We start from the raw sequence: 12,622 nt of genomic DNA, 5'->3' as shown, positions 1-12,622 counted from the left end.
CGCGTGCCTGGCTGAGGAATTCTGGGAGTTGAAGTCCACAAGTCATAAAAGGGCCAAGTTTGAAGACCCCTGACTTAACTGGTTTGCCAACTCAACACCTGCAGTGATTCATTTAACAACTGTGGCAAGAAAGATTGGAAGGAAAATCTTGCTTAGCACAATGGAAAGTTGTGGTCTTATCTAAGTGTGAGATATGACAAGGGAAGCCAACACTGAATCTTTAGCAATGAAAATCATGCCTGCATCTCCCTCTCCAGCGCAATTCTCAGACATGAAATCATTTTAATGTAAAAAAAAAGAAAAGACAAGACTCTGGCAACTGTTTTATTGATGATAGCCAAGGATAGTTTAGTCAAGATAGTGTCCAAATATTTTTCCCCAACTGTATCTCCTTCCCAAAAAATTTTTCCTCCTCTTCCCTTCAATCATCTCTGATTCTCGGAGACTGCCTGGAAAGTCCCTGACATTTTCCGGGCAAGCTTTTTCAGAAATGTTTTGCTACTGCCTCCTTCCTAGGGCTGGGAGAGTAACTGAACAAAGGTCTTGCCCACTGGCTTTGGACCCAAGGTGGGACTAGAATTCACCAGCGCCTGGTTTCTACACCAGCAAAATACCAAACTGGCGCTCAAAACGTAAACTCTGGAAACTATTTTTATATTAGCAAAGGGCAAACAGGGTGGATTTCTGCAGTTTCCATTGTAAACTAATGGATGTGAAATGGAGGAACCATCCCGTGTTTTATATCCATATTATAAACTTTTCCAACTGAATGAAGTTTAACGATTAACTCTTTAACCCAGATGTTTTCAAACCTCAGGAAAGGTACTACAAGGCTATCCCAAACAATGCAGCTGTTGCATTGCTGTTGAGGTGACAAACTCTGTCTACTGAAATATTGGCTAATCTGTTTTGGTTTCACTATTATTGTGCAATTAGAAACAAACTAACCGGCTTGATGGGCTCCGGTATGTTCATAATTCATTCCAAGGAATCGCTGATCAACCAACCTAACAAATCAAAGCCTTAATGATCCCTCCCTCCCTGTCTCTCTCAGTTGGGTCAGAACTACCTTATTGGACTCAATTGTTGTTGTTAGTTGCGAAGTCGTGTCCGACCCATCGTGACCCCATGGACAACGTTCCTCCAGGCGTTCCTATCCTCTACCATCTTCTGGAGTCCATTTAAGCTCACGCCTGCTGCTTCAGTATTGGACTCAATACTGCCGGTTATATTTTGCTAATATTGTTCTTTTTATTATTTCTGATGTAATTTAATTTTAATGCCTTGTGAGATATCCAGCCACATCTGAGATGGAGTGCCATATAAATTGTTTAAACGAATGAATAAAACATATCCCAAGAAACTGCCTGGTTCTAAAGGAATTACAAGAACAAAGCTTATAACACAAACCTCAACACATTTATTGGCGCCTATTCTAAATGATTAGTGAAATACTACTCAGAAATCATTGTATTTGATTAAATGAATGCAGAATTGAAATAGGACAATTTATGCGCAAAATAGGAAAGGCACTAATATTTAAATGTGCTGCAGATATTATCCCTAATGAAAACTGGAATAAGATGTTTTACACTGGCATATTATTCCACTACTAATATCCAGCACTATTTTAATAATACTTTTTTTCTCCAAATTCTCCATTCTCCATTAAATTAAGAACATCGACCCTGCCTTCACCTGAACTTGGATAGGTGCCTGCATAGTTGACTGATTTACCGTTTACCATCTTCATTTTTATTCACTCTTCTCCTGCTGGTAAATCTCTTTTGTATTTTTTGTTTGTTTTCCAGTGTTCCTTGATTATGCTCTTAAATATCTGCTGCGATAAAAAAGTATAATGTGTATACTCTGGATAGCTTGGATTTAAAAAATATGATCTATTTTTAATTCTCATTTTAATAACATAAGACAGTTTTACATCAATTAAAAGTGCAATTGCAAACCCACTATGGTTTTCAAATAAACTTTAGGAAATGTTTAGAAAACATTTCTAGCTGTCACAAAAGCAAGTCAAAATTTGGCTTCTTAGGGAACCATCATAGAAATCTAGTCTAACGAAGAGAAGGACTAGGGACGACATGACAGCAGTTTTCCAACATTTGGGGGGCTGTCACAGACAAAAGGGGGTTGACCTGTTCTCTAAAGCACCTGAGGGCAGGACAAGAAATAATCTAGAATTAAGCAGAAATTTCCTGACTGTTAGAACAATTAATTAGTAAAATGGCTTGCCTCAGGAAATTGTGGGGGCTTCATGACTGGAGGTTTTTAAGAAGAGACCGGACATCCATTTGTCCGGAATGATCTAGGGTTTCCTGCTTGAGCTATTTTGCTATTCTATGTTCTGTAAATATCATCCAACCCTTCAACAGAGGAAGGCTAGAATAGTCAGCACCACAAATACACAGGAAAACATGCAAATAAAGTCAAGAAACTTTTTTTGGAAATGGGACCGTTTGATAAAAGAACAGGAAGGGGAAGACTGAATGGCAAATGAGCCATCAAAAAGCCAAAACAAAGCATTACGCAGTGCTGGCATTTACAGTCTCTCTAGTACGTATGCTGAACTATCCACACACAAAAAATGCCTTTTAAAAAAAAAAGGCAATTCTTCCTTTAATGAGGCAACGTAAGCTTATCTCTACCAGAAACTGAAATCTGGTATCTGTTGTAACTAATCCTGCAATTCAACTGCTAAAGCTATTTGCTTCTCCATTTGCAACCTATTGTAGGAGGAAAGTCTATAGTAATAAAAAAAAAAACAGAAGTAGTCTGGGACAGCATCTTTTCTACCAAATTTTATTCAATTATTAAAAGGCTAAAGCACTTGTGAGCCACGGTTCATCTTATCAGATGGCTAGAGTATCTAAGAGATATTCTATAATTCGCAGACACAAACACACTTACTGAATTTCTACGGCTGCCCAGCTCAAGCAAGTGACTCTACATAACCACAACCTCTATCTACAACCTATTTACGCATCTGATGAAGTTAGTTGCAGCTCCCCCCCACCCCCACCCCCCCCCAAAAAAAGCTAAGGCTGTTTAATAACATTTGCTAGTTGAAACAGGAGCTACCAGATTCTTTGAAACCGAGCAACGGATAACGAGCAAATGGCCCTGGAGAGAATAGGAAGTTTATTTTTATTTTTCCAGTTCCTCTTTAGGACAAAAGATGAGAACAGCATTATATGGGGAGCCAAAGATACGTATTATGGAAATCTAGTTAAAAATTGACTCAAGGTATCACTTAAACCAATTATTTCCTGTGTACAAAAGCAGGCACTGTACCGTAAGTTGAATTCACAGAGTTTACATAGCATTTTTAATGTGTTACTTGACTTTCAAGTAAGCTGGAATATACATTTAATTTTATAGGACTCTGAACTACTGTATGTCATCTGTATTTTTCCTCTTAGAATATCAGTGTTTCTCAACCTTGACAATTTTAAGGCATGTGGACTTCAACTCCCAGAATTCCACAGCCAGCATTGCTGGCTGTGGAATTCTGGGAGTTGAAGTATACATGCCTTAAAATTGTCAAGGTTGAGAAACACTTAGATGGAGGCCAAAGGCCCTGTATTCAGCTTTCTGGGTTACAAACCTGACCATGAGCATGCAGAGCAGCTAGCAAGGACCAGGTGTAACTCCAAACAGTAAATGCAAAAGCAAGTCATCACCAGCCAACTCAAGCCAACAAGCCAAAATATGCAAGAAGCAAAATAAACAAGCCAACTAACAAACAACAAGATTCCATTCTCCAAATATGTTTCATTTTTTTGACCCCAGGGTAGAGTAATTATATCATAACTAAACTCTTCTGACCTATCTTCTAAAAAGAAGTTTAGGTCAATATCTTTAATCAGCCTTCCTAAGACTCTTTCAATACACATTTTGAAAATCACAATTAGTTCAAAAACAAAACCAACCGTTTCTAGGTACAAAGTTTTCCAACTTGCCTGCAATCACGTTAACTAGAAAAGTATGGCGTTTATGGATAGGAAGCTGGAATTTTTTTAAAGCAAAAAACCCCACCTGGGCAGAGAGCTATAGGCAAAAAAAAAAAAAAAATCCCAAAAAAATCACAGCGGATTTTTCTATTTGATTGAATCAAATATCTGCCAAGTTCAACCTACCCATTTCTTTTCTGATGCTTCTCTACTTTACATATGAGCCAAAGGTAAAGCCAAGAATTCAATGCCAATTTGCTTTCTCTGGGTAGAATACCTGTAACCTCAACGGCTGCCAACTTTTGATGGCATTATATAACAAACTGCAAGCAAGCACCCCCTAAATTACCAATGGGTTCCTTCTCATGAAAGCCAGCAACCTTTATATTTCTGCACCCACTCTAATTCTCAACGCCAGCCGCCAATCCTTCACGGCAAATATTTCCGAGAAAGGAACCTGCATTGCATACTATTGCAGAGTAGAGCATTTGAACAGTTACTCGGTTCAGGGAAGACAACCTGAAATGCACTGCGCTTGCGGCTGGAACCAACACTATGACGCTGCTTACACAAAGCAAAAGCTTACCTGTGTGGGAGTTTGCGTTATTTCTTGCTATCGGCAAATGCTCACCTTTCAACAACTACAAAATAATAGTAATATGCCAGCCAGTATAAGACACTCGTCACATCTACTCTTTCTATGGGAAGACCAAATTCAAGGACCATTCTGGCCCCAAAGACACACGCACAGAGACACACACACCACCCCACACTCACAACCCTTACAAGCCACACAGGTTACCTTTTGCCTGACAGTCTGCACAGTATTTGTTCTCTTCTTCCAGCAGGAGGTTGGTAAGGACAGCCTGGTATCTGTCCACATCCCGCACGGATTTCCCTGTCATTGCAGATCCCAGCTGGCTCCGGAAGAGTGCAAAGAAATAAGGGGAGGGGGGGATAATTTAAAGGGAGGAAGACCCTGTCCTTCCTCAATGCTTCCAAGGAGTGCCTCTGGCCATGCAACTCAGAGAGAGACAGGAGAGAAAGTCAAGAACAGCCACCCAGGGCTTCCTTTCTCCCTTCTACATAAACCAGGGGTGGCTGCTTGAGAAGATAACCTCCAGGCAGGACTTCCTCTTTCGGTTCTCAGCAGATGCCCTGCTCCTCCTCCTCCTCCTCCTCCTTCTTCAAGGTTGCCCCACAGCCTTGACAGCAACCAGGGACCTTCTCCGTTGCCTTCATGTCAACGCCGCCGGGCACAGGCTGGCTGGCACAAGGCAGGTTGGCGGAGGTTGCACCTGCAAAGCCCTTTCTGGGACCCCCAGATGGCAGGCACCCAGAGGGCAACTCCAAGAGGCCGAGCCCCCCCTCCTCTTGCCCACCCCGGGGGTCTGCAGGGTCAGGATCTCCCACCCCTTGGGGCCTCTTTTCCAGGAGTGGACCCCCCCACCCCACCCAGACAGGCACAGACAGGGGCCCCCCTTTTCTGCTCCCTCCACCACCCAGGCTTGGGGGTGGGACCCTGAGGCACCCCCAAATCAGTGGGGGCTTGTGCCCCCTCCCCTTCAGAGGAGCCCCCTTCTAAGGAGCCCCCCAGGCAGGGTCCCTAAGAGCCAGCTCGGGACCCCCCCGCCTCTGGGAGAGACCCCGCCCCAGCAGGACAAAGGAGGAGACCGAGGAGGAGCGCTGCCCCCCCCAGGCTCCCCCCACCCAGGCTGCCTTCGCCCCCCCGCACCCCACCTTTCCCCCAACAACGACCCCCTCCCCAAATTGGCCGCTCCCAACCTCCTACGGTCCTAAGAGCCCCTCCACAGCCCCCATTTGTCTCAGCCTGGGGGTCTAAATAAAAGAGGAAGGGGCGCTCAGAAAGGGAAACACCCCCCGGCCCCCCCTCTCCAATGTGCGGGGGAAGGAGGGAGAGAGAGGAAGAAAGGAGGGAGGGAGGGAGGGAGGAGCGCGCCCGCGCCCGCCTACCCGCCCGCGTCTCCAGGCAGCGGCTGACCGCGGCTCCTCCCCTCTCGCCGCCTGGCGCCGCCCACCGGCAGGCGCACGCGCTCTCCTTTCCTCTCTCTCTCTTTCTCTCTCTCTCTCTCTCTCGCTCGCTCGAACGCGGGCGTAGGCGGGAAGGGGAGCGGGGGGGCGTGGCTTGCCCGTTAAGGCCGCCTCCTTCCTGAGGCGAGAGGGCGCGCCAGTCAAGGAGAGAGAGAGAGAGAGAGAGAGAGAGAACGGGCGAGAGAGAGCCAATCCGAGGTCCAGGAGGAGGACGAGGGGCGGAGCGAAACAGGCCCGGAAGAGCCAGGGCATGAATGGAGGAAAGGATGAATGAAGGAAGGCGCGAAGCGAGGGGGGAATGCGGGGGGAGGGGCGGACGAGAAAAGTCCGGGCTGGGGGGGTGGGGGGGAAACAGACCCGGACATTTCCGGTGGGGGGGGAAGCCTGGAAAGGGAAAAGGACTCTCCCTGAGCAGGAATGCCTGCGCCCTGGCTGGACTGAGCCCCTGGCACCTCCAGGTACGAGCTGGCTGGACGGTGCCTGGCAGGGTGAATTGTATTGCTGCTTATTATCTCTTGCAGAAAGAACCCTGGAGGCAAATGAAACTCTCATTTCTGGAGGCAAATGAAACTCTCATTTCTGGAGGCAAATGAAACTCTCATTTCTGGGAACTGTGTTGGCCACTGATGGGGGGAACCTGTAGCTCTCTAGACTAGCAGCGTTTCTCAGGCTTGACGGCTTTAGGATAAGGGAGACGGGATTGCAGCGTTCCAATTGTCCAACAGGACAATTTATGCGCAAAATAGGAATGGCACTAATATTTAAATGTGCTGCAGATATTATCCCTAATGAAAACTGGAAAAAGATGTTTTACACTGGCATATTATTCCACTACTAATATCCAGCACTGTTTTAATAATACTTTTTTCCCCTCCAAATTCACCATTCTCCATTAAATTATTTAAGAACATCGACCCTGCCTTCACCTGAACTTGGATAGGTGCCTGCATAGTTGACTGATTTATCGTTTACCATCTTCATTTTTATTCACTCGTCTCCTGCTGGTAAATCTCTTTTGTATTTATTGTTCGTTTTCCAGTGTTCCTTGATTATGCTCTTAAATACCTGCTGCGATAAAAAAAGTATAATGTGTATACTCTGGATAGCTTGGATTTAAAAATTATGATCTATTTTTAAATCCAATATTTGAGGGGGCTCCTTCAAAGACAAAGGGGTCCAAGTGTTTTCCAAATCACCAAAAGGCAGGACAAGAAGCAATGGATGGAAACTAACCAAGGAGAGAAGCAACCTAGAAGTCAGGAAAATTTTCCTAACAGTGAGAGCAATCAATGAGTGGAGCAGCTTGCCTTTGGAAGTTGTAGGTCCGTGGTGGCGAACCTATGGCACCGGTGCCACAGGTGGCACGCAGAGCCCTCTCCATGGGCACGCGCGCCGTCACCCCAGTCCTACGCTTTAAGCTGGGTTTTCTAAAACCTTTTCGCTTTAGGCCTCCGCCGTCGTGTGCAAAAAAAAAAAAAAGTTGAATCAATCCGTCAATTTCAACTTCTCATGGGAAAAAAAAAAGATCTCGCAAAGTTGGAACTGATTGATTGAACTTTTTAGTCCTGCCCAGTCTGCCGTTACCACCACAGCCACGCCCACCCAACGGGCCACACCCACCCAAAGGGCCACGCCCACCCAACGGGCCACACCCGCTTGGCACCCGACGATCCATAAGTGGGTTTTGGGTTGCAGTTTGGGCACTCGGTCTCTAAAAGGTTCGCCATCACTGTTGTAGCTTCTCCATTACTGGAGGCTTTTAAGAAGAGATTTTTTGTTGTTAGTTGCGAAGTCTTGTCCGACCCCATGGACAACGTTCCTCCAGGCCTTCCTGTCCTCTACCATCTTCTGGAGACCATTTAAGTATCTGAAGTGGTATAGAGTCTCTCTCTCAAGCAGGGGGGCTGGACTAGAAGACCCCCAAGGTCCCTTCCAGCTCTATTGTTTTATGTTCTATGTTCTAAGATGGATGGCCCAATTCCCACAATCCCCCAACCAGCAGGTTGCAACACCCTAAAGAAGCTGGGAGCTGACCTTCGCAAAAAAAACCTCACACGCCCCAAGAATAAAATGTGCCCCTTTTAAACAGAAGAATCTTAAATGACTGTGGAGCTACGTTGGGCCACACTTGCCTGATAAGAGAAATATGTACTTCAAGATAAACCTGCAATTGCACCTCAAGATATTTATAAGTATGTACCTGGTCTATTGCCATTTATGTAACCTATTGTTTTGTGCAAACACTAGCACTTTTCGGTTTTGACTGCAAATTGTTCTTTTCAGCAAAAGGATGCAAAATGTCTTCAGTGCCCTTCTCGTTCGCACCTGGGAGTCAAACAAAATTACTACATGATTTGCTCCCTTGCAGAGGGGAGAGATTGCTTGGACAAGCTACTTCTTTCTAAATTGCTTTACTTTGCCCCATTAGTTAATTAGCACTTTTGAAGGTTTGCCCGGCTATTTTGTAGGGCAAAATAGCTCTTTTGCTATTTCCTTTTATATCCTAAGCTGTTGTGTGCTTGCTTTCTCTCTTGTAATTTCTTCCTTTTCAATGAATGTAAATACAATGTTGATTTTTTTTCCCTTGCTCATAATCCCAGAACAGAGATGAGGATTACAAAGGGTGGGGTGAGTGGGGAAAAGGGCTATAATATTTATCTCTTTTTCCCAGCTTACCCATGAGTCAAATTCTGGAATATGAACCTTTCCACCATTAGGGCTAATTGGGGTTGTACCTTCCTGACATTGTAAGAATTAAGGGGCAATGTCTTAATAAACCTCTTTAAGCTGTACAGGTAGTCTTTGACTTACAACCGTTCATTTAGTGACCATTTGAAGTTACAACAGCACTGAAAAAAAGGGACTTAAGACCATTTTTCACACTTAAGACCTCTGCAGCATCCCCATGGTCATGTCATCAAAATTCAGATGCTTGGCAACTGACATGCATTTATGACGGTTGCAATGTCCTGGGGTCACGTGATCCCCTTTTGCGAACTTTTGCCTGGCTGAGGAATTCTGGGTGTTGAAGTCCACGAGTCATAAAAGAGCCAAGGTTGCCTAGCCCTGCACTAGACCCAACTGGCTCAAATAGTAATAGTAGGAATAGGAATAGGAATAGTAGTCTGTTACAGAGCAAATTGGGTATGAATGGAATATGATAGTCATTATATTGGCTGTAGCTATGCTCATTCAATATATTAGCCTTCTTTAACCGTAGCTTGTTGAATAAGCTATCAGTGGCTAAGTTCATGCAATACCAATACACTAAATGAACGGCACTCTTAATGCATTGTGTGAACTCATACATAAAAGAAAAATAATAACAATAATATTAAATGTACACTTTGCAGTTACTTGTGTGATTGTGCAAATGATATATAGCCTAATCTTGCAGCTTCAAATCTCTCTAGTGTCAATCACTGTGACCAATTTACCATAACGAATTTGGTAGCTGGCAGCTCCACGCTTTTCCATCTACTCCTCCTCTCTCCGTTTCTAAATATTTGCCTGCTTCAACTCCTGCCTGCAGTCTATGAGAAGACCTGGGTGATAGAATAGCCTCAGTCAGTGGTCCTCCCCCTTTCCCCAAATGCTAAATATTAATGTTCCCACCTCCCTTCCTGACTTTCTCCGCTCCTCTTAGCTCTTTTCATTCAAAGGCTGGCTGTGTCCCAGCCTAAAGCTTCTTGAAATGGCTCAATTGCTGGGACTCTGCCTCCTTCTCCAAAGCTTTGTCTTCTCCTTAGGCCAGTTGGTAAGTTCTTTTTCTTTCTTTCTTTCTTTTTTGGAAATGTATTGGGGGAGATATAGAAGGTCTTGCTGATGACCTGACAGGGAACGTTTGGGAAACAACGGTAAGTGTTGACAAAAGAATGGGTCAGTCCAAATGTATGTACGTCAACATCCTTTTCTGCATGCCTTAGAATCAGTTATTGTGTCATTGGAAAGCCCTGGGGATTCTCAGACTGTGAATTTGATTGTTTTCGTTTTGTGTTTCTGTGTGTTTTGGGGGTGAGAGGAGAAAATTCTTCCTGTTTTGCTTTGCATTCCTTCTGTAGATTTAGTCCTTGGAATTTGGTGTCTTCTGACTTAATGGACTAGGTTTCTTTAGGTTTCAGTCTTTATATGCATTCGAGATGTGTGCTTGGTTGGGAATAAGTTCCACTGAACTCTGCAAAGTTTGCTTCTAAGCGGATGTGCACAATCACACTGCTACGGTGAAACTTTCAGTCAATCAGGTGGATAAACTACTTCTAGTTTAGTGGACAAGAAGTCCCAATAAACTTTACGGAGCCAATTTTGAGTCCTAAAATATCTGCATAGTCCGGGGCAGGATCTAGGTAGGTAAGACGGGTCTCCATCCAAAATCTGGGTTGGAGAACCAGTCCCATCTAAAAGAGGCAGGAAGGATGGTGGTGATGATGGGGTGAAATTAAGATGTACTTATTTTGGAAAGCCATAAAAACATCACTTTTGGAACAGGATGGTATAGACTTTCTTATCTGTTCCCCAAAGGCAGAACAGGCGATGAGAGAATACGGGAGGGTTACAGTTCTCAATGTTTCCTCTACAGTATCTTCTGCAATTCAACAAAAACGTGAAATTACTATCTTCCGACTGCAGTTTAGAAGCAAATTGGCTGTTGCTTTGATAGCAACCAAGAGGTTGGAATCAAATTAAGATTGCATTACATTTGAGTTCAAAAGCAATCTTCTCCAGGAGCAGTAAGGAATATGAAAGTTACTGCTTTCAAGAAGGAGAAAGTTGGTTTCAGGATATCTGTGCCCATTTATAGGATGCCTTCAGTCCCTGCTAGAATTGGCTTCTGCTTTCTGAAAAGAATAAAGTACTGTTAGGTACCCTTGGAAGGACAAAGAGGGCCATTCACTCATCAAATACCTTCTGGAAACCTTTACTGCAAAGGTGGTATTTTAAGTTCAGTAATTCAGTTTTCTTCTTGGAACTTGCAAGCATTCCATGCTCAAAATGTCACCTTTAAATATATTTATTCATTTAAAACATTCACACAGCTGCCCATCTGCCAACCGGCTCTGGGCAGCTCCCAGTCAAAATTAAGCAAAAGTGGAAAGATGGAAACTGTTTCCTCAACGTTTTGAGGGAGGTAGGCGTTAGGTGTTTATTTGAAACTTGTGGCATTTTGATTACCCTTGAAGGCAGATGTTCTATGATACATGGCATTAAAGGATTAATTAATTAGGAGTGAAATATTCTAGCTGATGACCTCCCAAAGTGAAACTTGAGAGACTTGTGCCTATATTTTATGATAATTTGTTCTTATGTCTTATGACATCTTGGACCTCATTTTAGCAATTTTGCTGCCCCCATCCGTATATATAAAATCATGTTTATGCTGGAAATAAATTGCTTTACATTCTTAAAATTTAAATTAAATTTCAGATCTAATTTAACTTAAATTCAGTTTGTCTCAGGGGAAGATATTGACTGTGCAGCCTTCTAGAGGTCCATAGTGGTTCCTTGTTTGCAACTCATTTCTGATTTAGTCTACGTATCTGTAGACAAGCGTGCAAAGGTCTCTTTTCAAACCAAGAGAATCAAGGAGAGACAATTATAATTTGTTTTGACATGTCCCAAAACAATTAGGATTCTTAACCCGGCATTCCCCCCTTATTCTGCAAACAGGTTAAAGGTGAAAGACACAAAACTTTCCAAATGGGCTCTCAGTACAAGTAGGTGTGACATTTTATTTCTGAGGAAATAGATTTTGTCCACATATCTACACAAACTCTAGAAGACTTAAAGCTGTTCAATGATGGTGCCTATTGGGGTTGGAAGTCTATTTATTAGAGATATTTCAGCAGAGGCTGGAGGTCCTTTGCCAGAGACTGTAAGAGCAAATCTAGTATTGAACAAAGAAGGGTCCCCATGACCTTTAGATCTTTCTTAATCAGTGAGTCTGTGGAAGTAGATCCCAAGGAGTCTAACAAGAGTAAGCATGATATGCCCAGAAGGCAATAAGAACTGTTTTGAGTCTTCTTTCTCCCTTCCAGTAGTATTTATGTGGTATTGTTGATTTCTTTTTGTCTGAGTAGGTAAAGTAACAGAATAACAGAATAACAGAATTGGAAGGGACCTTGGAGGTCTTCTAGTCCAACCCCCTGCTCAAGCAGGAAACCCAGTTTCATTTCAGACAAAGGATTGTCCAATCCCTTCCTAAAAACCTCCCAGTGTTGGTGCACCCACAACTTCTGGAGACAAGCTGTTCCACAGATTTAATTGGTCAAGAAGCAGACAGAGCGAAGATTTCAGGAATGCTACTTTTCTGTTATAGGATCCAACCTGGGAATCTTGAAAGCCTACCAATGAATGTCAGTCTATCTACTCTTATTCCAAACGGAATCAAAGTGAAGTTACTTTGAGTTTCCCTCTCATGTCTACTCCTTTCCTGGGACTGAGTTTTCATTTAGTTTTTCATTTAGCCTCAGACCTCCAGGGCCTCATCAAATATCAGGGTGATGCTGCGGTCCGAATTTAGAATATATTTGGCCTACGGCAGTAGTCTTCAAACTTGGCAACTTTTAAGACTTATAGACTTCAACTCCTGGCTGGCTGAGGAATTT

At 43.5% G+C, this 12,622-nt stretch overlaps 1 protein-coding gene across 1 annotated transcript in view; it reads right to left on the bottom strand.

Moving 5' to 3' along the window:
- Positions 1–5,110, bottom strand: part of SMAP2 (small ArfGAP2) — a 28,773-nt gene extending 23,663 nt beyond the window's left edge. The window contains exon 1 of the mRNA XM_015824687.1: positions 4,771–5,110. Coding sequence (XP_015680173.1) covers positions 4,771–4,873 — 103 coding nt within the window. The 5' untranslated portion in view covers positions 4,874–5,110. The remainder of the gene's footprint in view (positions 1–4,770) is intronic.
- Positions 5,111–12,622: the final 7,512 nt, after the last annotated feature.

Source organism: Protobothrops mucrosquamatus, unplaced genomic scaffold, assembly GCF_001527695.2.
Source record: "Protobothrops mucrosquamatus isolate PMUCROS unplaced genomic scaffold, P.Mucros_1.0 scaffold2323, whole genome shotgun sequence".
NCBI lineage: Eukaryota > Metazoa > Chordata > Lepidosauria > Squamata > Viperidae > Protobothrops > Protobothrops mucrosquamatus.
The sequence above is the reverse complement of the archived record's forward strand: the minus strand, read 5'-3'. Positions and strand labels throughout refer to the sequence as shown.